Consider the following 25,380-nt stretch of genomic DNA (forward strand, 5'->3'; position numbering starts at 1 on the left):
CCCAATTCACACTAATGGAATTACAAAGAAGAAGCTAACTGGCTAAAGGGCAAAGCTAACTGCGGGATAGCGCCAAACAGTATTAAACAGTATTTACAGCCAAGTTTGAGTGAAAAAATTATCTCCACTGTGTAATTGGATGTACAATATCCCTCTCTCCCTTTGTCTTTTCTGTCAGCGTCGTATTTACTCTCACGGGCAATTAATGAGAAAAAAAAAACGCAACATAATACGACACCTGCAGTGGCGCTTATGGCCACTAGGAGCATGAGTTACTTAATTAGACTTTAAATCGCAATCGCAATCTCTTCTTTGGTTCATTTCAATAATCGTCATGGGACTTTATAATCGACAGGTTTACAGACATTTCTTTGGCAGAAACAGATCCAAGTTTTGGAGTTTGGACGAGACAATGGAAGATTTTTGTGTGTTAAATGTTGTTGGAGGAAAGCATTTGTTTTTGTTTGAGCTGAGGTTTGTCTTAAATATCATCCAGCCCGACTACAAAACTACATCAATTCATAACAATATTCAAAAAAAGGACAGAATACAAGCTGTATACAACAAACAGAAAAGTTACTCAAGCAAACATGTAATGATCACGGTGGGGTTCAGGTGTTCAGTTTAAAAACGCTCTTCTTTATGAAGGATCTGAAGCAACAGATCACTTCCTTGGCATTCTTTTCATGTTTGACAAATAAATGAAGCCAAATAAAACATTTTTTCACTCATTTCAAAGGACAAGAGCCTCAGTTTAACCCACACTTAATTCTGCAAGGTTGGCACTAGGGAATAAAAACATTTCTCGCGAGGGGGAGAAAATAACAACGCAATTAGGTGTTTTTCAAAAATCGTACAACCCAAGAATATAAACAAGCGCGCTCCACCTGCTTGTGCCGGCGACCAACAAATATGGCCCTTCTCTGGCGCAGTATCATAACAGAGCGGTGTATTGAGGGCGTGGGAGTGTTTGTTGAGTAACACTAAGCACAACAGAAGCTGCTGTCAGACTCAAATGAAAGCTGCCACTTATGTTCTGCGTGATCTTGCTCACATGGCGAGTACAGGCGTATGCTTCAGTCTGGTCTCTTCGTGGCTACTGCCCTTCGAAGCAAGTAAACTCTCCCCTCTCCCTCCCGACACGCGCCCAGAGCTGTATTGATTATGATGAGTCCTCCATCCTCCCAGGTTATTAAATTATTGATCAGAAACAAAGACTTTTAATGGAACCCAAATGTCACAGTGTGTGTGCGCGTGTTTGTGTGGGAATGTGTCGTTTCTGGCCTCATTCAGAGCTGCTGAAAAGATGGATTATTGTCATACTTACTGTAATCTCCCGTAATCTTTTGCTATATTTTTAGGTCTCTTAAATCAATTTTTACTATGCTTTATTTACTTAAAGGGGACTTTCACCGTCTTCAAAAACATACCTGTTTTGTTTGTGTTTTGAGTAATCCTGGATACATCGGATCGTGTGAATCTAAAAATGTCCTCTGCAATTTTAAAGTCTACAATAGACCGTAACTGTGTTTTACTACGCCGACACTGATTTGTTGACATTCCATTAGCGAAAATCACTGCTTGTATTATGATCTTTTACATACTGATAATTTCCACTGCTACTGGTCCACTTCATGTCTTTAAGACCAGCACAGTCCATGTAGATAGTGTCCTTTCCATGTAAGAAAGTCACAGCTCTGAAAAATGTAAATGCTCTGGATAAGTGGTAGGATGTATGGAAAAGCACAATAAGCAAATCCTCCAACAGGCGAACCATCCAGTTCTTTTTAACGTGCACGCATTGTTCTGCTCCTTGCAACCTAAAGTGAATGAGTACATTTTACTGTACTTGCATATCAACTGGAGACCATGGTCAACCGTTAGTTTTGATGCCGAGCCAGCTAATATGACTCTTGCGCAGTTAAACTTGTCTCCCTTCCTCTCTGTTTACACTGCCTTTTACACTGCCATCTCATCTATATAGACTTCTGACGCCAAGCCGACACACTTCCACTTTGTTTGGAAAGATGACAGGTCTGAACAGCAGGGGAGCCTAATTATTAACCCCTTTCATTCTCTGTTTCGTCTGTCTTTTGCCTTGGAAATGAGCTCGCATTTTTCACTTTGTCCGCACTCGCTGAGCAGCCTGTCCCCTTGTCTTCTTATCTCACGCTGGGCTCCTCTCCTTGTCTCATCCCGTCGCCCCGCTGCGCTCCCTATTGGCCTCTCGCTATCACATCAAAACAAGCACCGGACACGTCAATGCCAGTTCCCAGGTAGGGAGGAAATAAATCTCATTTGAGCCAAACCCGGGTGCGCACCGACACAAAGGCAACTTTGATCTTGCGGTAGAAAGTGTCCAGGGATAGAGCAGGATTTCCCCGAGTTTCAATGCACGGAAAGAGGCTGATCACTTATTCGCGGTAGGCTTTCGTAATATTTACCATAACTCACCGCAGGCCTCAGAGCGCGGTTAGTTCAGGTGTGGTGCAAGATGACGGCCGCCGGCTATTCTTGCATCAGGCAAATGGCAGCATGGCTACACTCTACTTAATTTACCGACCGAGTGGACCGGCTTTCCTCTCAGGGGCTGGAAAGCAACTCAAATGTGCAAGGAAGAAAGCTCCAGTACTGCATTTTACGGCATTAGGAGTCTCCGTACATGGGATACATTCAATTAAATGTTAGTTTTGTATTCTGCGGGACTGCTGTTTTAGCCTGAAGTCATATTTGAAAACGTGATAAATCGTATAAAGGCTGTTACTATAGGGGATTCAATTGAACTTTATTGGAATTAAATAGTTTCTAAAAGTGACTATTTGTTGCAACTCTATTCATTGGGGTGTCAGTCAAAAATAATGAGAGTGAAACCTTCATTATGAAACATTTAAAAGTTACCTTTTTTCCATAGCTTTTTACCTGTCTTACTTGTTCATTTGTTCACTTTGGTTGTTTTTTCTTTTTTCATCGCGCAGCACACCAGCTAGCATGCCATTAGCTGAAAGTGAAAGCTCGTTTCCACCATCTTATAGCATGTCATTCAAACAGCTGCCTCCAGAGGGAGCTCCATCCAATCCTGACCAGCCCTGTCTCTCACTCTTTATTCACTCTGATTTCTTTATATGAACATTGTTTAAAAATGAAATAACAAAATAATGTTTTTTAACCTTGATTGTGCATAAACTCCTGTGATAATGGTTACTGGTATTGTGTATCATGTGACTATACTACATATATCGTGGCCATACCGCCTTTGCGATGCCCAATCCCGTCAGACCTTGGAAGCTAAGCAGGGAAGGGCCTGGCAGGACTTGGATGGGAGAACGTTTGGGAACACCAGGAAGCCTAGCAAATGTAGTGCGTGATTGAGTGAGTAGTGGTGGTCGGAGGGGCCGATGGCGCAGACTGGTTGCCTCGCTTCCGTCAGTCTACCCTAGGGCAGCTGTGGCTACAATAGTAGCTTATCCAGTATGAAGTGAAAGAATAGTGCAATGGAAAGCGTCTTTGAGTGTCCAGAAAAGCGCTATATAAAACCAACACATTTTTATTATTATAAACGTTTAAAAAGTCAACCAGCAGAAATTTAAACAAACAGTCTAAATTACCTCAAAAAAAGAAGAAGAAACAGAAAGTGCTGCAAATGTTATATATATATCGATAAACTTTGGTACTTCAGAGTTTTCCAAGGACAATCAAATTTCTCTGTAGGGCCTACATAGTTGTGGTGAAGAGGAAGAGGAGGCGGATGTGTTTTTTCTATGAGGCGGATGTTCCGTTTCAACGCGCTGCTCAAACAGAACAGAAAACAACCTTGAGAGCGGCTTGAGAAGTGATTACGGGTTTAAAAGGGAGTTTCCTGTTTTAATGCTGGCTCCTCATTCTCTCGACTGCTATTTTACCACATAGTGCAAGAGTTTGACCCAGACACACGTGGAAGAACATTTAACAGTAAGCCTGGCTGTTTGCATGAGAATACAGAATGCGGCACGGTGCACTAAGCTCGCCGCTGCCGAGCTTTTTACTGTGGCTCCCAAGCTTCTGAAACACAAAGCACTGTCACCATCTATTGTTGCCTCTATCTCTGTGGACTCCCTTGTCTTTTCTGCCTATCATCCTTTAGCCAATGCTTTCCTCGGCCGTGCTTTTTCATCTCTTCCACCTCTTCCTCTTCTGTGAATTGGGTGACGTCACAACTCGCCTCCTAGTGTGGGGAGTTCAAACTAAACATGATGCAAGCCAAAGCAAGTAAACCGTTTATACGCGTTATCTGGCCCGGATTTCACATACAGTATAGGATTCCTTTGCGCTTCTATAGAACACCAGCTACAGGACATAAACACGCATGCATTCTATAGAGTGCCTGGTAAAATAATATACAGTGCAGGGGATGGGATGGGGAAAGATAGGCTCTTAGGTGAATTGTTTTGTTGGCACAAATGAAGAGAAATTGTGAGGTGTTGTCTCACGGTGAAGAAAGCCATCACTCCAGAGTCCCTAATAAAATCACATAGCTCTTCATATTTCATTCAGCCGCGCAATCTGATTAAGACCTCTTCCAAATATGGACACACACGCGCGCAGGAGTGTAGCACGTTCGCGCATCAAACACTGAGACATATGGAAGCAACCGGGCAGAGTGATGAATAAAGGCGAGGGAGGAACGAGGAGAGCACTGAGCCCGTTTGGACAAATCATGTCAACACAGCACCTCACAGAAACAGTGGAGTGGCAGCCATGTTGGATTTATGTATGAGACAAGTGTCAACACGTGCAAGCAGATGAAGTAATGAGTGCCATTATTTGTCACAACTTGGGGAAAAGGGCCACACAATTAGGGAGTATTTCAGTGGACCGTTGGTGGCCACAGGATCAAAGTCACAGGCCACTGTTTTTGCATACTGAGATATGTTCACACCTGAGCTTAGACGAGTTGATGCGTACCTGTCTTGTCTTTACGCATGCGCTCAGTCACGCAAAAGCACCGAACATGTTGTTAGCATTTAGCCTCCTCTCCTCATTAAACATGTCGATTTTCTAAGCGAATCAAAGGGGGTACTATGTTATAAGGCGTAATTATACCTTAGGAGCACTTCAACTTTAGTGCGTGGACGTCGAAGTGCTCCCAAGGTGTTATTACGCTTGACAATATAGTGCCCCTTTTTATTCACTTAGAAAATCGATTTAATTTTGTGTGACAAGACTTGGATTGTGTAAACGCTCATGTAACTATGTTTAAATAGAGAAAATGAAGAGCTTGGTCGCTTCTAGCTTCACTCCCGTTTGGCCCCATAGAGAAGAGGAGGAGAGGCTGAATGCTAACAACACCTTTGGTCTTTTTGGGTGACTGAGCGCACGCGTAAAGACCAGCCCGGTACACATCAACTCGTCCAAGCTCAGGTAAGAACATATCTCAGTGTGCAAAAACGGTGGCTTAATTCTTTAATGCTGTGATGCAGTGTGTATGTGTATGCAGATTAGCCCCTGCAGCTTTGAATGTTCCTTATAGTGAAGTGTAGTTCGCACTTCATGGCTCATATAGATCCAACAGTCAGATTATGAGTATTGATTAAGGGCATGCAAACTATTCATTTGAAGTGGGCATTTAGAAATCAATTCATTTTATTGCTGTGTCCTCATTCCGTTCATAATATTTACTCATCTGCACTAAACTAACAGTGGTTATTAGAGAATCCCACGGGGTCCAGCTCTTCATGCCTGCCTCCGTACCTCCAAGGCCTATTCCGTAATCCATCGACGTGGTTGATGTTAAGCGCTCGCGCCTTGATGAAAAATGGCAGAAATCACAAAGTAAAATGCGCCGTTGTCCTCGGCCAAGGATAATGTCTCTCCGCCAAATCAATAGGTCGGAGAAATAATAACCGCCATTCTTTAGTGCTCATATTTAACCGGGCGGCAATTGCGGTGACAACAATTCTCTATTTGTCACGGGCGCCACTAAATCAAAAATGGATTGACACGAGTTTGGGTGGAAGTGTCAGCAATGAAATCTAAATCAGAGACAATCGAACATAACAGCATCTGCTCGTCCCGTTTCGACGACAACACAAGGAGCAATCCAGTAGGGAGGGATATGCCTGGCATCCACAGAGCTGCGAAGAATAGACTTCAGGTATATACTGTATATGGTTACGATTGCTTGAGAGTGTACGATTGTGCACTTTCCTTTGTTCAGTATTCAAAGTGGGGTTCATTATTCATTTTAGAGCTTTTCACCATGTTACAATGTTGTTCTCTCATCATAAACATACCTGGAGTTGTGTTTCAAGCTGCAAGTGCATCTTTGAGTAATCTTTGAATCTTCACTCGTGTCTATTCAATGCGCAGCAACAGCTCCCAAATATCCTGATAAACTCCCTCTGTTCCCAAAAAGCTCCTCCTGCAGTCCAATCTCTTGCTAAACTTAATTCTCTCATCACGGAGTGAAAACACCTGCCATATCTTCACCACAGCCACAACCATTGTGCAGTGGTTTGCCCCCATGACAATCTGAACCTGAAAAAACTGCCCTGTGGTTCTCAAACATTTCACTCCAAGTACTGCCTCACCGTTTTCAGCATTCGTATGACCAGGCCTATAGATTAAGATCAGACCAAACCGGGTCTAAAACACACCTTAACAAGACAAGAATAGACACTTTCGTGATGAAGATTGGTAGATTTCTAGTTAAAATCACAGGCAGCTGTTTTAAGACTCTATAAAGTGACTTGGACAGGCGGGACGGGCCCTCGTTGTAATTAATACTGCATAAACACTGCCTTCCCAGTGATATGGCTAATGTGTGAGTGTTGGCCCGAGCCCCAAACTCATTACCTGTTTTCAACTTTAATCCATCCACTTTGGACGAGCGGCACTGCAGATTGCACAATGCCATTAGAACAACAATAAAACTCATCAGAGGCGGGAGAGGGGAGGACGGGATGAGAGGAAGCCAAGGGTGGGAAAGAGAGCAGATGTGGTGACAGCAACTACAGGTTTACGATTGTCTAGAGAAAGACTACAGCAGGTTCGACAACAAAAGCAGGGAAATCCTAAACGGCTATAACTTCAGTGTATTCTTATAATGTGTATATGAGTCATTTTGGCACACAACATTCTGATTGATGACTTTGTTGGCAATGTTTTGCATTCTATTTGGCCAGTTCACTGTTGAAAGATAGACTCATTTGCTTTTTGTGGAGTGGGAAAGGCTTTTTTCTTCAATAAATTAGTTTAATTTTTTAGTATTGTATTTTAATGACCTTTAAAGTAGAATGACAGGGACATCTCATGGAGACTTTGCTGAACAAATTAGGATACATAATTAAAACAAGTATGCAACTTTGCTTTGTTTCTTCCGAGTCACATGTTTTCCACTAATTTCATTTGCCCCGTTTTTCAATTTATGTTAGTGCTTCTTCTTACTCATTCAACTGTGATCTAGAAGGAAATAATAATTGGTTATTTATTTGACCTTTATTTAACCTGAAAAGTCCCACTGAGATCTCTCTCTTTTTCAGGGGAGTTCTGGCTATATAAATTGGATATGCTGGATTCTTTCATAAAATTATTGACCACAAACTTATTTAACTCTGTGTATTCAGTTAGCAAAAAGAATCATAGTGTAAGATTTAAGTATTTAAACAACTTAAAGATCAACTATATACCCATTTCCTGTGTATACGCATTCTTCTGTGAAGATGATGTTTTGAAACTACAACTGTGGGAATCCATAAATCCTTTGCCTCGTCCCTATCCCTCACTTCCTCATATACAATACTTTTATATGGTACGGGACACTCGCTCGCAGGGCTTGTGACTGTTAGTCTTGTTTATTTATTATTATCGATATCCTATTATAAACTGTAATGCATTTTGCGGTTATCAGTCAATTCCATTCCAATGCTTTTTGCAGAGTGGGGCTGAATCGCGACGGGGCTGACGTGCGTGTACAAGTCCATTAAGACAACAGTTAAAGCAGCGGTGACTACAGAGCAGAAAGCATCCACCAAGAGTTATTAGTCAGCAGCCTAGCACTCAGTGCAGCGACAAGCCAGGGTCTCTCTGTCTGCCTGTGTATGCTCCAGTACACAGCTCAAGTACAGCCACAAAGTACAGCCACAAAGTACAGCCACAAAGTACAGTCACAAAGTACAGTCACAAGTACAGTCACAAGTACAGCCACAAAGTACAGTCACAAGTACAGTCACAAAGTACAGTCACAAGTACAGTCACAAGTACAGCCACAAAGTACAGTCACAAAGTACAGTCACAAGTACAGCCGCAAAGTACAGTCACAAAGTACAGTCACAAAGTACAGCCGCAAAGTACAGTCACAAAGTACAGCCACAAAGTACAGTCACAAAGTACAGCCACAAAGTACAGCCACAAAGTACAGTCACAAAGTACAGCCACAAAGTACAGTCGCAAAGTACAGCCGCAAAGTACAGTCACAAAGTACAGTCACAAGTACAGCCACAAGTACAGCCACAAAGTACAGTGACAAAGTACAGTCACAAAGTACAGTCACAAAGTACAGCCACAAAGTACAGTCACAAAGTACAGCCACAAAGTACAGCCACAAGTACAGTCACAAAGTACAGCCACAAAGTACAGTCACAAGTACAGCCACAAAGTACAGTCACAAAGTACAGTCACAAAGTACAGTCACAAAGTACACACAAAGTACACACAAAGTACAGTCACAAAGTACAGTCACAAAGTACAGCCACAAAGTACAGTCATAAAGTACAGCCACAAGTACAGTCACAAAGTACAGCCACAAAGTACAGTCACAAAGTACAGCCACAAAGTACAGTCACAAAGTACAGTCACAAAGTACAGCCACAAGTACAGTCACAAAGTACAGCCACAAAGTACAGTCGCAAGTACAGCCACAAAGTACAGTCACAAAGTACAGTCACAAAGTACACACAAAGTACAGTCACAAAGTACAGTCACAAAGTACAGCCACAAAGTACAGTCACAAGTACAGCCACAAAGTACAGTCACAAAGTACAGTCACAAAGTACTGCCAGAAAGTACAGTCACAAAGTACAGTCACAAAAGTACAGCCACAAAGTACAGTCACAAGTACAGTCACAAAGTACAGTCACAAAGTACACACAAAGTACAGTCACAAAGTACAGTCACAAGTACAGTCACAAAGTACAGCCACAAAGTACAGTCACAAGTACAGCCACAAGTACATCCGCAAAGTACAGCCACAAAGTATAGTCACAAGTACATCCACAAGTAAAGCCACAAGTACAGTCACAAAGTACAGCCACAAGTACATCCACAAGTACAGCCACAAGTACAGTCACAAAGTACAGTCACAAAGTACAGTCCCAGTGCTTGTCAGTCATTCTTGTAGTGATGATGGTGATGGTTTATCTGCTCTTTTAGAGAAGCTTATGTTTATACAAGTAAAAAAGGTTCTTTATAACTTTATTAGACAGACAATAGATGGCTCGATAGCAAAGGCACAGATGTTGTGTTCAGAAGTGCATAGACCCATTTCTGATCCTAATATTACATTTAATGCAAGCGTTATATGTAGTTCAATCGGCTTCAGGCATTGAATTGTCACTCATGGTCAAAATGAGAATGAGTGTGTTTTTTGATTATGCCGAAAAAACATTACTCACAATGTCCCCAGCTCATAATAAACAGAATTTGTTTGAAACGCAAAGGGAACTCTTTTGTTAAATCAAGAATAATTTTACTTGTAAAACCGATGCTATCCTTATTAAAAGAGAAAATGTATTATTCATGTGAAGGTATAACGCTTTCTTAGATATGCCTTTATATTTCATGATTTAGAACTTACAATGACATAATATTGGGGCAGAAAACAGTTTCAGCCTCTAGGATCAGCTATGGTGTTTTTTTCCAAGGAGCGTGCAGAGAATTTAAAATGGCAAATTTAACAGCATGATTTGATCAAAAGTCTTACCATATTATGGCCTATTTAAAACATCTGCTACCTGTGTAACATGTTTTTCATTCAAGTGACAATTATTAACACCTTGTTAAGGTTGTGATTATGAATGAATGATAAGAAAAATTTATCAGAAATGAAAATCAGTGTTACTGAAAGCGAACCGGTAACAGAGACAACATTTCTTGGAGCAATAATTAACAACACATCAGATGCATACAAAACAAAACAGCAAGGACATTTCAGTAACGCACAAATTCTGGACTCTGATTCACTTTGTTTACTTTAATGTGCCTTGATACAACCATTATGGGTATTTAAAAAAAAAAATTGGGCTGAATTATTAAAACTATTAGAACAAGGAAAGATTTTTGTTTGTCTGTGTGCAATGTTAAAGCAGTACTAAGTAACTTGTGTACCTAAATAAATCCTTTCCGAAGTCCCTCTGGGGGTAATACAAGTGTTAATCGGGTGATTGGGGGGTCTTTCATCTACCCCTGGTGTCTATGGCCAGAAAACCACAATTTCAATTACTAATTGAATCACGAAGAAGAGGCTAACAGGCTAATGGGAAAAGCTAACTGCGGGCTAGCACCACTTGAACAGTATTTACAGCCAAGTTAGAGTGAAATAATGATCTCCATTGTGTAATTGGATGTAAAATATCCCTCTCTCCCTTTGTCTTTTCTGTCAACGTAGTATTTACAATTAATGAGTAAAAAAAACGCAGCATGCTATGACACCTGCAGCGGCACTTATGGCCTCTAGGGGCATGAGTTAGTACTGCTTTAATAACTGGGAAATAAACTCACATATTTAAGTATAGCACTGAGGAAGAACTATAAGAGCTCATGTGGATAATTGTCATCGGAGAGTCTGTGAATGTGTTCTGCCTTGAGTATCTGTATAACTGATAGACTGATTCATACGACTCAGGAACCCAAGCAGGATTTATGTTTGAAAATGATATGGAAAATGGGGGTGGGAATAAATAGGTGCTTCTTCATCCCGCTCCCTTTCGAACATAAAAAATAATTGGATTATGCATCCATTGTATTTATGTTCAGAATGTGTGAAACCAAATGTAGGCTACTCGTATTAATTTGTTTGTTTGTTTGTTAAGCTGCTCGAATAAATGATCATTTATTCATTCATCAAATTATGGTTTACACTTTGACACAATGGTTTGCTACATAGGTTATATTTGCATTTCTATATATAGTATATTTAATTAACTAAATTCACATCGAGTCTTCCTTAAGATTGTCATCAACATGGCTGTGTAGTGTTTTCATATTGCTGCTTCTGTTCGCAGATAGAAGTTAGATGAGTAAGCGATTGCTGTAATGACCTAAACCTGGGTGTGCCGCAGACGGGACCGCCATCGGGAATATGATGTCATCAGTTTCCTGCGGAGTAGGTGCGTGTTAGACCGCTTTGCATTTCCTTTGACAAAGATGTGCAATTATGACAAACTCGCACATTATTTACTAAAACCGAGTCCGGATGTTCATGTGCTTCCTTTTCATATTATCCTACAGCAGCCTTACCTCTAATGGCAGGTTGAAAGTCTTAATTCTCCCCGCTCTTCTGCATATCAGTTCATCTGTCGGGGCTGGAGCGCTGGGCCATCAGTGTTTAATGATGAAAGACAGAGCCCGCTGCTCGCGCTCTCGCCTCCATCAGCCCTGCACTGTAATGAGAGCGAGCAGGCAGCTTCTCTTTGTCTAATGTTGCTCTTAAGGGCTCAGATGAAGATTCAATTACTGCGGCCTGTTGTTGTTCACAGCCCACAGCTACGCGCGCAAAAACCACCATCTATACACTGTCACCAGATTAGCCGCGCACACTTCATATAATGCCCGTAGTTCATTGACTCGGTGAAATCTGAATGGCCCCCGACGCGCAGATACACAAGTATGCGCATACACACTCTCCACACAACAAAGTCATTTGAGAACCCTGAAGGAGCAATATCCAAATCTGCCAAAGAGAAAAGAATGATAATTCTATTGAGAGTCAATCTCGGGGCGTTTTGTGATTATGGTTATTTATTTGGAGCAGCGCGGTACAGTCGGCGTCAGAATGAGCGCAAATATCGATCTCTTTTAGGATATGAAAACACCTGCAGGCCTCAAATCATTCCTGGCCATGTCTCTGTGCAGCACTCGCTCACCGCGGCCCGCTTCCCCTCGCCTCCTCCTGCCGAGCTCCTAATGCCTAACACTTTACTTTCAGCTGCTCTCGACCGTTCCTACAGCTTCTCCCAGTCACCACTGTTGTATTTTGAACATTGTTTTTTTTTTTTTGTATATTACTGAGCCGTCACACTTAATTAGAGCGGGTTGTCTTTTAAAGCGCGTGTGACAGGTTTGAATCCTTTTGTAATTATGATTTAGTTTGATGGATGATCGCTGTAATCATGATTTTATTTCAGTGAAGTGGCACTTTAATGACGAAAAGTTGGGGTTCAAAAGTTGTTATCAAATGTTTTATGTTAGTGAAATAGAAGTGACTGGCTTCTTTCCCACTGGGATAACATTTGGGGTACAGAGTGGAGCGGGTCGTCTTGTGACCAGCAGTTCAAATCCCGCAGGTACGCACTGCCATTGTGTCCTTGGGCAAGACACTTCCTCCACCTTGCCTCCTCTGACGCTGGTGTGTGAATGAGAGGGTGAATGGGTGAGTGGTTCCTTGATGTAAAGCGCTTTGAGTGCCTAGTGTAGGTCTCACTCACTTAGTGCCCATGTCTAAGGAGGAAGAGAAATATGGAATGTCAAAAATAATAATAATTTGTGTGTGCAAAATCTTACATATGAAAACGTACTCATAATTGTTTTTGTTAAAATGTTGTCTGATGTGTCATGTGCACTTAAACTCTTAACCCCAGCCTTAACCAAGTGCAGTCCAGCTTTACCCAAATCTAAAAGCCCAATGTAACGCTTCATTTCAAAGCTAAGACCTACAAAACTCACCTAAACAGGTCACTGTTTTGTCTATATTGTTAAGTTTTTGTCACACATTATTTGTAACTTTTCTGTTACTCTTTTGTTGCTCTTTTGTGGCACACATTATCACTTTTTCATCACATTTTTGTGACTCTTTCATTGCTTTTTTGTCATTTTGTCACACCTTTGTTGCTATTTTTACACTTTTTTCAAGAAACTTTTAGATTTTGGTGAAGCCAAACTGGATCAAATTCAGGTGGGTGTTAAGAGGTTAACCTATTGGCATTTCTGTTGCAGACTGTCATTGTGTCTTTGGGCAAAACACTTCTTGTACTCCTTGCCTGTGTGAGTGAGTGATGGTCAGAGGGGCAGACATTACAGATCAGCAGTTTCTATTCTCTCTTTTTACTCCTGCTCTTTTGTTCTCTTACTCTCCTACATATTATTATTTTTTATTTTTTTCAAAACATAAAAGAAGAAAAAGACCCAAAAGGAAATGTTATTCTTGTTGTTGAAGTTGTTGGAAATTTAGGTTGAATTTCATTGAACTATTTGAGGGGCCTTTCTGTCTGGTGTTGTTGTTCCCCCCCGTGTCTGTACAAGGCTGTGACTTGAATTTGTCGATACACAGAGTCATCTATTTTAACCACTGCCCTAATTTGTCTCTAAGTTGAACCCGTCTGTAGTGGCGGATGAAAATGAATAATAAAACAGAAATAAAAGTTACACAATAACAAGAAAAGCAGAAACTTTGAAATCAAATCTGGGCCGAATGGATAGATGAGAAATGAGTAGGAGATAAAGAGTAGGAGGACAAAATTATTAGGCACGGCATAAAGGGAACATAAAAAGATGAAAGCAGTGTTATACCATAGATTGACTGGAGTGGAGGGGGTGGGGGGGAGAGGGGAAGAGTAAATAATGAGACGCGGAGGAAGTGGGTCCCGAGCTAAATCAGCTGGCATATACTGTAAATCGCTCCCAAGCCTAAATAATTCATAAAGTCTCTCTTCTGTGCTGATGAGAGCTCTTACTTTATAACTCGCTCCTGCGTCGACTTGACTCCGCAACTTCACAATGCTTACTCCTTTCGCCATTATACTCCACTGTGTCTGTCGCTTCTACGATAACTGCGCCACAATAATAAGACAGTACTTGAAAGAAAGTAAAACTGAGTGGCACCTGAGATGTTTTCAAGGTTTGAGAAAAGCTAAAAAGCTAAAGCAGAAGTCAGGAGACAAGTGGTCGAGAGTGTGAATGGGTGCTTGGACAATGACCTGTTGTTCACACAAACTGGCCATAGTTCGTCGTATTTCTGATGCTGGAGGAATAGATCTGAACATTGAAACATTTTTGCTGTTTTAACTGCATTCAGATGACTTAGCAGTAATCACTCATCCAACCATTGTAGCTGAATGGGAGACCGTGCCCAGGTGATCGGTGTGTGTGTGTGTGTGTGTGTGTGTGAGTGACTGGGTGATGGTGGTCGCAGCCTCTCACTTCTGTCAATCTACCCCAGGGCACTTGTGGCTACATCAGGTGTGGAAATACTCTGGATTTATTGCTTATTTGAAAGACTATCATTATCAACATTTCTTTATTGTTTACTTTTTTTTTTTCACTGTTTGTGAAGAAAAACCAAACAAAAACACTACAACCTTAAAGCAGAATTAAGTAACTCATGCCCCAAGAGGCCATAAGTGCCACTGCAGGTGTCATAGCATGTTGCGTTTTTTTTACTCATTAATTGTCCATGAGAGTAAATACCACACTGACAAAAAAGACAAAGGGAGAGAGGGATATTGTACATCCAATTACACAATGGCGATTATTTTTTTCACTCAAACTTGGGCAGAAAATACTGTTTAAGTGGCACTAGCCTGCAGTTAGCTTTGCCCGTTAGCCTGTTAGCTTCTTCTGCGTGATTATATTAGTGTGTGTTGCAATTGTGTTTTTCTGGCCAGAGACACCAGGGGGAGATGAAAGACCCCCCCACACTGCAAAAAGTGAATATCAAGCATTGGCTTAAATGACTTGAATTGAGGAAATATATCTTGTTTTGAGCGGTTTTCACTCATTTAGACACTTTTCCTGATCGGACCAAGTTTACTTTGGTTGTTTGAGGACATTTCAGACCAGTTCTAGGGTAAATCTCGCTTGAAATAAGAAAGTAAAATTGCCAATGAGATAAGACCAATTTTCTTACCCCATTGGCAAAGAAAATGACCTGAAATAAGGACGAAATGTATCGAAACGAGTCAGAAACATCTCAGAACAAGTGAAATAATCTAGGACAAATGCCCAAGAACTTCTTAACTAGTCAAAACAGCTAAAATTTGGATTATTATGCTCAAATTGAGATGTTTATACTGATCTAGTTAAATACTTTTTGTAACACTTGTATTACCCTCAGAGGGACTACAGAAAGGATGGGTAAACAAGTACTGCTTTAATATTAGAAATACATTCTATGAATTAAAAGCAGCAGAAAGAAGTAAAAACTGAAAACACATCAGCCTCCATCAACATAAAGACATTAACAGCTCAAATTCTTGAAAAATTCATACAGAAGTTTAAACCAGTGAGCAGAGCATATTTGTTTATTGTTTTCTTTTGTTTTTTCCCCCCACTAACTTACATTATTTTATTGACATTCTCCGATGTATTTTCAGCCTGTTTGATTAACGTAGCTTTGTACAGTTTTGACTTCTCCTGCCACCTCTGTTGGAAGTGCAGATAAACCTCATCATACTGACATGTTTTCACGCGGCACTGCTTTCATGGTTACAGGCACAACTGCAAAGGGAAGCCCCTAGAGTTCCTGTACCAGCCGCCCCTCACTACTCTCCCCTCCTCCTCCTTTCCTTCTCTCTCTCCCTCTCTCTCTCTCCATACACACACACAGCCGCTCCCTGCTCGGCGCGCACACGGGGGAGGGGCTGAACAGGAACTAGAACTGACTCAAAGCAGAGAAAACCGGTTCCAGCCAGTCCCGGGCACAACAAAGAACTCAGAGCTTGCTGCAGCCTTTGCTACTGCTGCAGCTATTTCCACAGCCACTAATACTACTAATACTACTACAGGGCTACACTATGGGGAAGGATAAGCAGTACTGGTCCGTTGCTGAAACCATATCTCTGCTGAAACTGTGGTCCTCTTTACGGCCGCAGCTAGACAGGGCTACCAGAACTAAAGACTCATACGAGGAGATCCAGAGGGCACTGGCGGTTCAGGGACACGAGCGCGAGCTGGAGCAGATAGTCAACAAAATCAAAAAGCTGAAGATGGAGTTCAAGGAGATGAACCGCTCCGAACTTGACAGGGACTACTGGCTCAAGAGGAACCTGTACTTTGATTTTCTCGAGAAAGCGTTCGGGCACAGAGGAGAGGGGCAGGCGACGGAGTCAGACGAGGACAACGTTTTGGAGCGGTCTTCTGCAGATGGTGAGTTTGCAGATACACAGGGGGAGTAGTTCTTGGAGGAGGAGGAGGAGGTGAGAGTTGAGGGTTCACTGAGGTCTGAGTGGGAGCGGGAGTTCCTGTGTGCATGTGGCAGAAGGCAGAGAGAGAAGGGAGGGGGCGGGGCGGGTCTTCCTTTTTGCACAATGAGGAGGAGCTAAAATACACACACACTTTGCAGTCGGTTGTGTGTAGTGCTGTTTTTCTTCAGTGGTTTGTGTCTAAAAATAGATTTATCACACACTGTGATTAAAGCAGAATTCGAAGGATGAGTAATAATACGTACAGTCCAAATAAAACAAATCTAAAAGTGTTTAATTGTTGCTTCAAAGTGTCATTTCACATTTGAGTTTTATGTTAGCACTTACAGTTTATCATTGAAACACTCTATAGTATCTGAAAGTATCATTACATGTTAGCTCTATTAATTACATGGAAGTCCAATTACTTAATGAGATCCATCCTTACCGCAGTATATTATAGACCATAAATTACCAGGAAACATAGTATCTTTTTGGTAATAACATGGAAACACGGCTTCAAAATATAATCATTCGTTATCCTTTAAAGCAGGTATGGGCAAACCTGTTGTTGCAAGCGCCACATGGGAGTTTTGAACATCCCACGAGGGCTGGTCCAGTTATAAATTGGGTTGTTTGTTACAATTATCATATGTACTGTGATCTCCTAAACACATTCAAAAGGGCAACAGAATTGCTGAAGTTTTGCATTATCTTTCTTTAAAGTGATCGTCTGCAAGTTGAACTGTTTTACAAATGTAAATGATTGTGTGTAATTGACCATGTGTCTGTAATTTGACCTAATGTAAGTAATATTTGATAATCACATCTTTTCTAAAGTCCCTGCCTTTCTGATCTCAGCAAATGATAAAACATTTTGACAGTGATTAGTGGGTCATGGCTTTGCTAATTTTATACAATAAACACGCAAACCTACATTTTTACCTACTACTAAAATCTAGAAGTTGATGAAATATGATCTGCTCATGAACTAATTGCCAACGTTTTTCATCCACAGACATGGAACAGTTGAGGAAAGCCATGCAGGAGAACAGCTGCTTACTGAGGATTTGCTCCGCCGCCGACACCTACCAAAGACAGCGCAAATCCAAAGACATCACGGAGGACATTCAGTCACAGGACCAGACTTTTAACCGAGAGCACGGGGATCACGGACAAAGCTCAGATCAGAATGTGAGGACTAAAACCAACTTGGATACAGGAGGCATTATCCGTGGAGACAGAGAAGGAAGTCCCCATCCCTGCACCTCAGTGGCAGTAAAGACAGAGTACACGGAAGACGTCAGTACCATAAACTCGTCCACAAACAATGGTCAGATTTGGTCTCCATTCTCGTGTCCCTTAGAAATATGACTCAGTAATTTCTAGAATAGATACAGACGGCATCTCGTCATAGAAGGGGACGTGGCCTCGCTGAGGGGGAAAACCAAGTCTTTTGGGAAACACAATTTTTTGCTCTTTTTAACCATTTTCTGGCAAAATATAAACTTATTTATCACATAGAAATAAAGTCGAGTGTAAATCAGGTCTATATGGATATTTATTCACAGCAGATTGTTCAGTAGAAGCGAAAAAATGTCAGTCGTAGCTAGTGCTAGCTAGCGTTAGCATTAGCACGATGCTCGCATGTAGCATCATGTTGGCAGTCTCGTTTTTTTATGCATTTATGGACTGTTGGACCACTTTGCTCCTCTCCATGTCTTTGTATCTTTATTTAGTAGAAAAATATATTCATAATGCTGTTTTCAACTGTTTTGAAACATGACCATATATGGGCGATTCCAGCAATGCCATCTGTATCTATGCTCACTCCAGCCACTAGGGGGCAGCTTAAATTTAAAAAAAGGAAAGAATTCCACACGTGTCCAGCAGACGACACTGACATAATGAGAGATCAGGAAATAAACAACATATTATAGCCATGTGGTAAATGGTCAGTCTGCCCCAGGGTGGCTGTGACTACAATTGTAACTTACCACCATTGAGTGTGGAGTGAATGAATAATGACTATAAGGAGCACTTTGAGAAATGTGTGACAAAGGCTGATAAAGCGCAATGTATGAAAACCGTTGTTATTTATTAAGCAACAGTCCTTTACAATATATGTGGCCCGTGACCCGCCGTGGGGACTGAATTTCGGCCCTCGACCTGAGTTTGACACCTCTGTTAGGCTTAGGGTCAAGGGTATCGATGTAAGTAGAGGTTCACATGATATGTAATACTATATGATTCTCTTCATAGGCCCGTCCTGCTCCAAGAGTAGCTGGTTTCCACTTGGAGTACAGAACAACGATATTGTGAAAATGGAGCCTACAGAGAATGAACCTATAGTCCATTTGTCCCCTGGACCAGGCAAGTCCCTCTAATCGATAGAATGTGTAATTGGATGTTGTTTATATGGATAGAACAAACTAATCTGTCAATGGGCTTGTCCTCAGCGCTGTGTAGCTCTGATTTTAAGATTGAGTATGTTGTAACGGAAGACGACTTTATCTCCTTCTCCGTACCATCGCCCGGGCCTGGTAAGACTTCAATGGAAGTTATGATATTACGATGTCATGTATTTCTCAAAAAACATAGTAACATATCTAAATTGCATTCAAACCCATAGTTTGTCCAGTGCAAAAAATTAACAGCGACAAGTGGCTGGATGCTGAGGTCCAGGCTCTTCTCAGCCTCTACGCCACAAAAAAGATGCACCAAGACTTTGCGGGCCAAAAGCACAATATGAGAATCTTTGAAAAGATATCTCATGAGCTGGAAAACATTGGCATTCACCACACCACAAAGCAGTGCAGGGAGAAGGTCAAGAAACTGAAACAGGACTACAAGAAGATCAAGGAGATCAACGAGAGCGGGGCGGAGTTCAAGAAAAGCAAGTGGTTCAACATCCTGGACAGCATTCTGGGGCACCATCCTGAAGACTCGGGGAGCACAGCCGCCACCTCTGAGAACTCCACCACGGAGCCGCTGGAGTCCATCTTCTCAGAACACAACGCAGAGAGAGAAAGTAGCGAGGGTAAGTAGCACGTAATGTAGGTCAAATTTACTAATGCTGACGACAAAGGTTGCATTTACGTTCTTTCAATTTGATGAATTATCACTCTTCGATTTCTTCAACTTCATGTGGTTAATGAATAGATGTAAACAAATGACCAGATACAGCATTTTGTAAAGAGAATACTGTACATCAACCTTTTTCATGTCAAATCAAATCCTGCCCTGTTCCTCTTCCAATTACCCTAATGTGAATTTTGTTTGTTTATATTTTCATCAGAAGGAGCGCTGGAGTCTGCAAATAATGGCATACATCTGTCCATTGATCCAGGTAAGCCCCCTGTGTAAAGAAAGTGTAGTCATGTGACATCTTGCCTGATACATTAAACGTCGCTTGTACTTGACTCCTGTATGTGCTCTATGTGTGTCCTAGTGCTGAGCAGCTCTGGTTTGAAGATCGCGTGTGTTGTTTCTGAGGCAGGAGACTGCAGCTCCTACTCCTCTCTTTCTCCGCCCGTGCCAGGTGAGGGTTTTAGATATAGGACGAGATAAAGACTGAGGCTGTGCGACTACATTCATTTCAAGAACTATGCAAATAACTGCTTCATCCCCTCCCTAACCACACCCCAATCTTTCTGCATCTGTGTTCCTGACCATTTCGGAATTCCCCCGCCCTCCAGTCGAGAGGCGGGTGCCTCTCCCCTACCCAAGAAAAAATTTCAACACTTGGGGACAGATCTTGTGGCGGCGCACGGGGCGGCGCAGGCTCTTGGCGAATTATTTTCCGAGTGGCGGAGCTATATGTGCCATTCGCCTCCGCCACCTGTGAGGGGCGTCACAAGAGGAGGTGACTGCACTGATGGAAACACGGCTGACTTCCTCGTTTACATTGCGCTGTCTTGCGTTCTTTCTTAAGCCTTAGGCTCTCACAGGTCAAACTAAAAGCTTTATTTACCCCATCGTGAGCTAAACGATGTTCACGTCTCGAGACAAAAAGAACTGCAGCGTCTGCTGTGGCGTGGATCGTCCTGCGCTTGGCGTGAACGCGAAGCAAAACAAAAGCACATGTTCACCCCCCACTCCCACACAACCACTCTCCTCGACGCGCAGTCGATCTGGTTGGAGGAAAATGTGTGCCTCCACCCACTTCAATGCGCTAAGTCTGGAGTGGCAAGATCACAAAGTGTGCTCCCACTGAGCGCAAAATGTCACGCTATCGTCTGCGTTTTGAGACACAAGATCGGGCCCTTGATGTTTTTGTGTATGTGCTTTTCCTTAGCTTTATCCTGATTATAATTTCGCATATCTTCTTATGTAAGGCGCATTGAGTGTGAAATGGGCGGTATAAATAAAGTTGACTTGCTTGGCCTAGATATAGGCCCTTGGATTGCAGAGATCCAGTGCATAAGAGTACCTCATACTTGATTGTATTCAAAAATGTCCCCTAGAACAACTGAGTCATGGTCATCATCATGGTCAACATCATGGTGTATGTAATGGGTCCAAATGGCGACTGCTCATTTCCAAAGTCAGTTTTTCGCTTCTGTTTTTCCAGTGCTAAGATTGAGCGGAGACAAGTGGTTTGATGCGGAGGTCAAGGCCCTGGTCAGTCTTTATGCCACAAAAGAGGTGGAGCGAGACTCTGAGGGCCAAACAAACACCAGGATCTATGAGAAGATTTCCAGCGATCTGGCAAACATCGACATCCACCACAGTGCGAAACAGTGTCGAGAGAAGATCAAGAAACTGAAACAGGATTACAGGAAGATCAAGGAGCATAACAACCAGTACGGTGCGGAGATCAAGACCAGCAAGTGGTACGACATCCTGGAAAGCACTCTGGGGCACCTTCCTGCCTACTCAGGGAGTGCCATGCTGGACAACCCCATCAGCGAGCCACTGGACTCCATCTGCAGTGAAAACTTTACCGACACAGCAGACATCCTGGACCACCTTTCCAAATCAACCCAGATACAGCCCTGTTTCGAGAGACTCCTGGGATCGGCTCATGTGGCTTTTGCAAGTGGAGACATCCCCAAACCGGCTTTACCGTTACAGAACCGTCCCAGTGGAAATGCCATCCGTGTAGAATGTAACACAGAGCCAAGAGAGAATTCCGAGGGTGAGTAGCACACAAAAACGTGATAACAATACTCAATTACGTTATGTCGATACTGCAATAATCGATATATTGAATTTAAAAAACGACTACAGTTTTTGAAACCATATGAAATTGATACCCTTAACATTCTACATATTATTCATGATTTGCATTTGTTTCCATATGCATTGTACCCAAAAAAGGGTCTATTGATCTGTCAGTGGCATCACTTCATTTACATTTAAATTAAAGCACAGTCCTGTTTTGAAAGGAATAAATCAACCACAAATTAATCTTATTTGTAATTAGAAAAACTATTATTAAAAGTAATATATTTGTGTGACAGTGTTTGGTCCACATTAAATTGTAGTGCTGCACTCTACTGTTCTGACTAAATTCTCTCCATTATTGGCCTCAATCAATCCATCAATCAATCAATCAAAGTTTAATCAAAGTTCTAAGCCAGTTTTAAAAGATGAGGCTTGAATCTGGATTTTAAAAGGGACAGGTCCGTGAGAATACATAGAGTGAGGGGCAGGATGTTCTACAGTTTAGGTGCGGCAACCACAAAGGAACGATCGCCCCACTGTTTGTACCGGGACCCGTCCAGAACCATAGATATAATGGAGCATGACCATGTAGAGCTTTGAAAACAAGCATTAACATTTAAAATCACTCCGAAAAGGGACCGAGAGCCAGTGCAGGGTGTAGAGGACGGGAGTGATGTGGCTGGGTCTGGATGAACCGGTGAGAAGACGGGCTGCTGCATTCTGCACCAACTGTAACCGGTGGAGTGACGACTGTGGGACGAAAGAGTAGAGAGCGTTGCAATAGTTCAACCGAGAACTAATAAATGCGTGAGTCGCCTTCTTAAGGTCTTGGCGTGAGAGAAAGGGCTTCACCTTGGTCAAAAGGCGCAGCTGGAAAAAGCTGGCTTTGACAACAGCATTTATTTGTTGTTTGAATTTCAGTTCTCAATCAAAGACAACTCCCAGGTTCCTGACGGCATCACGGACTGGACCCACGACCCTGGACTGAATCTGAGGGACATCCCCGGAGCCAAAAATAATGAATTCGGATTTAGTTTCATTCAGGTGGAGAAAATTCTCCGCGAGCCATTGTTTAATATCCGAAAAATGCAGCTACTGTAATATGAAGTCATCAAAAGTATCCATACCAGTAGCGTATCATCCCACAAAATATCGCGATATATTGCAAAATTGATATATTGTCACACTCCTAATTGAGACACTTTTTAAGGCACTTTAAATTTAAAAACAGTCAAGTTATTCATAATTCAACACTCAGTGTGTTTAGAAATGTTAAAGAGATTTCTCATCAGTCCTCCACGTCTGTTCTATACGCTTTTTTTTATTTAATGTTAGATTACTACACGAACACAACCTACTGGGTAAAATTGAACTCAGCATATTACAAAACTACTCCATTCTGACATGTTGATATTCATATTTTTCAGAGAATCACTCTATACCGCTGTGCTTTGAACCAGGTAAGCCCCTTTATGTAGTGAAAAAGTTAGTCAAAAAAGTAAATAAAAAAATGTGCATTAAGAAGGGCTTTTTTTGCTTCTGCTATTTTTTACAGCATTCAAAACAAACAACGACAAGTGGCATGATGCAGAGGTCCAGGCTTTTCTCGGCATCTACGCCACCAAAAAGATGCAGCAGGACTCTGAGGGCCAAACACGAACCAAAATCTTTCCAGGGATTTCCAGGGAGTTGGCAAAGATTGGCATTCACCGGACGGCAAGACACTGCAGAGAGAAGATCAAAAAACTTAAACAAGACTACAGGAGGATAAAGTCTCATAATGAGAGCGGTGCACAGTTCAAGAAAGGCAAGTGGTACAACGCCCTGGACAGCATTCTGGGGCACGATCTCGCCTATTCAGCGAGCGCCGCCGCCGCCTCTGACAACTCCTCTGTGGAGCCAATGGAAGAAAGCAGTGTGATCTCAACAGAGAGCTGTGGTCGCCTTGCGAAATCGTGCCCAGACCAGCCCTGTTTGGATGGACCACTAGAGTCTGCTCCAGTGACTTTGGCCAGAGCAAGTACCCCCAAACCACCCTCACTCGAATCTATCTGCCCTGGGGGAAACGCGGCTCTTGGGACAACCTGCATGGAAGATATGGAAGAGGCAAGAGAAGGCACTGAGGGTAAGGGAAGGCAAGTGTATTTGTAGAGTACAATTTGTACACAAGGCAATTCAAAGAGCTTCACAGTTACGTAACATATACAAAAGCAGTTAAAATGGATCAGAGCAGAGCCTTTTTTAAGTCTATTCTCTAAGCGACAGAAAGTCAGTACAGAGATCTGACGACTGGACTGATATGGTCAGTTTCCTGGTGCTAGTCAGCTTTAGAGTGGTCTGTGAGAAGGCCGTTACAGTACAGTACCTGCTGGAGTCTGGTTTAGACACTGTACCTGTATTTAAGCAGCACGCAGGTGTGCAAAAATGCTAAGAATAAAGGTGCATGATAACCATGATTCACACTCAGTATTAGGTAAAATTATTTGAATTTCATAATTGTTTCATGATGTTAATCTTTAGTTTGTTTAAGTTTGGGTTCGAGCATAACTTGGTTACCCTCTTGCTTTTTGTTGAAACATAGGACTCGTCTGCCGTTTGGGTTGTAATGATAGACGAATCAAGACTTAACTTGATTCATATTCTGTATTTTATTGTAATTTTATGTTACTTTTTATGGTATGTACATGGATACTGTATATCCAAAGCCATGTATTTATTTTCTCAGAGAGCATTTCCGAACCTGAAGTCAGTTTGGGCCAGGTACCGCATCTACTACAGCGTCCAGTGAACGATACTGTTCCCTGTCACCCTGCTGTCAGAAGTACTGCATTCCGTTGTCGGCCAGGTAAAAAAAAAAAGTTTTTCTTTCCTCTAATCCAGTGATACTCAATCTTGCGGTCACAGTGAACTTCTGGACAAACAGATCTAAAGTAAATGTTATTTTAATGTATTTTACATCAATTATTGCAAGGGCCACACAATATCATCATTATTGAATGGGTTTACAAAACTATTGCGACAAAAAAGTTATGGCAATATTCAGGACAGTTAAAGAATATATTTTTTCTTACATCATGCAGCCCTTATTGTTGCTCTGTCATATCAGGGTTTGTATTCGTGACCAAATGCATCTTATAAAGACGGTGCTGATGATAACAATAACTTTCTTTTGCATCTCGACAGTGAAGCGTAAGCGAAAGGAGAGCTCGGAGCTGGTTGAGAGTCTGGAGAGGATGCATGAGCAGTACCTGCAGCACAGCAGAGACATGCACGAAGCGTTACTCAACAGGATGGACACTCACATGACCACTGTGATCGGGCTGATGGGGCGGATGGCCGCCGCGATGGAGGCCCAGGCAGCAAAACAACCACCACTGCAATGATTTCCTTTTGGGAATCTCTCCAGCTCTGATCGTTGTTATTCATCCATGCCTTTGTTAAATAAAGGCAGCTTATTTTATTTTAGGTATTTATTTATTTTTATTTGGAGGCGACAGGAGTGCAAATATTGAAATATTTAACCATAAATGTTAAATATGCTCATATGTATGGTGATGTTATGTAATGCTGTGCTGTTCATCTTCAATAAAGGTTTTGGTGGAACATATAAAGTATCTTCAGAGCTTAGATTATTTTAAACCAAAGGCGGACAAACTTTTTTGCTCCAGGGGAAACAGTGGGTGATGTTGCCGGCCCGAGGGACGAATACAATAAAGATATGAGTACAAAGAGATAAATGGCAAAGTGTTCCATTTTGAACATTTCCTGAAATGTGCTTGAAAAGGCCATCGTTTGGTGACAGTGTTGATAAAAAATATATATACCCCTGTTCTAAATGGACTTT

General features: G+C 41.9%; 2 protein-coding genes across 2 annotated transcripts; both read left to right on the plus strand.

Annotated features, from left to right (window-relative positions):
• The first annotated feature begins 15,873 nt into the window (after positions 1-15,873).
• LOC306963187 (uncharacterized protein) lies at positions 15,874-18,769 on the plus strand. Its single transcript, XM_079556669.1, has 3 exons — positions 15,874-16,332; positions 17,386-17,700; positions 18,630-18,769. The coding sequence occupies exons 1-3, from the start codon at positions 15,981-15,983 to the stop codon at positions 18,752-18,754; spliced, it is 792 nt and encodes a 263-aa protein (XP_079412795.1). The 5' UTR covers positions 15,874-15,980; the 3' UTR covers positions 18,755-18,769.
• Positions 18,770-18,810: 41 nt separating this feature from the next.
• Positions 18,811-25,054, plus strand: LOC306963599 (uncharacterized protein; the record flags this gene model as incomplete). The annotated part of the gene is made up of 9 exons (XM_079557175.1): positions 18,811-18,910; positions 19,000-19,407; positions 19,666-19,716; positions 19,819-19,908; positions 20,941-21,507; positions 22,964-22,996; positions 23,092-23,661; positions 24,262-24,381; positions 24,720-25,054. The coding sequence occupies 9 exons, from the start codon at positions 18,811-18,813 to the stop codon at positions 24,917-24,919; spliced, it is 2,139 nt and encodes a 712-aa protein (XP_079413301.1). The 3' UTR covers positions 24,920-25,054.
• Between the last annotated feature and the right edge of the window lie 326 nt (positions 25,055-25,380).

This window comes from Gobius niger (genome assembly GCF_951799975.1).
Source record: "Gobius niger genome assembly, chromosome: 5".
In the NCBI taxonomy this organism is placed as follows: Eukaryota; Metazoa; Chordata; class Actinopteri; order Gobiiformes; family Gobiidae; genus Gobius; species Gobius niger.

What these genes read in the sequence shown, in the direction of transcription:
- LOC306963187 (XM_079556669.1), top strand. Translation starts at nt 15,981, where the DNA reads ATGGGGAAGGATAAGCAGTACTGGTCCGTTGCTGAAACCATATCTCTG. An exon ending in GGAGCGGTCTTCTGCAGATG is followed by an intron (nt 16,333 to 17,385) that starts GTGAGTTTGCAG and finishes TTTCATCCACAG; the next exon opens with ACATGGAACAGTTGAGGAAA. An exon ending in AAACTCGTCCACAAACAATG is followed by an intron (nt 17,701 to 18,629) that starts GTCAGATTTGGT and finishes TTCTCTTCATAG; the next exon opens with GCCCGTCCTGCTCCAAGAGT.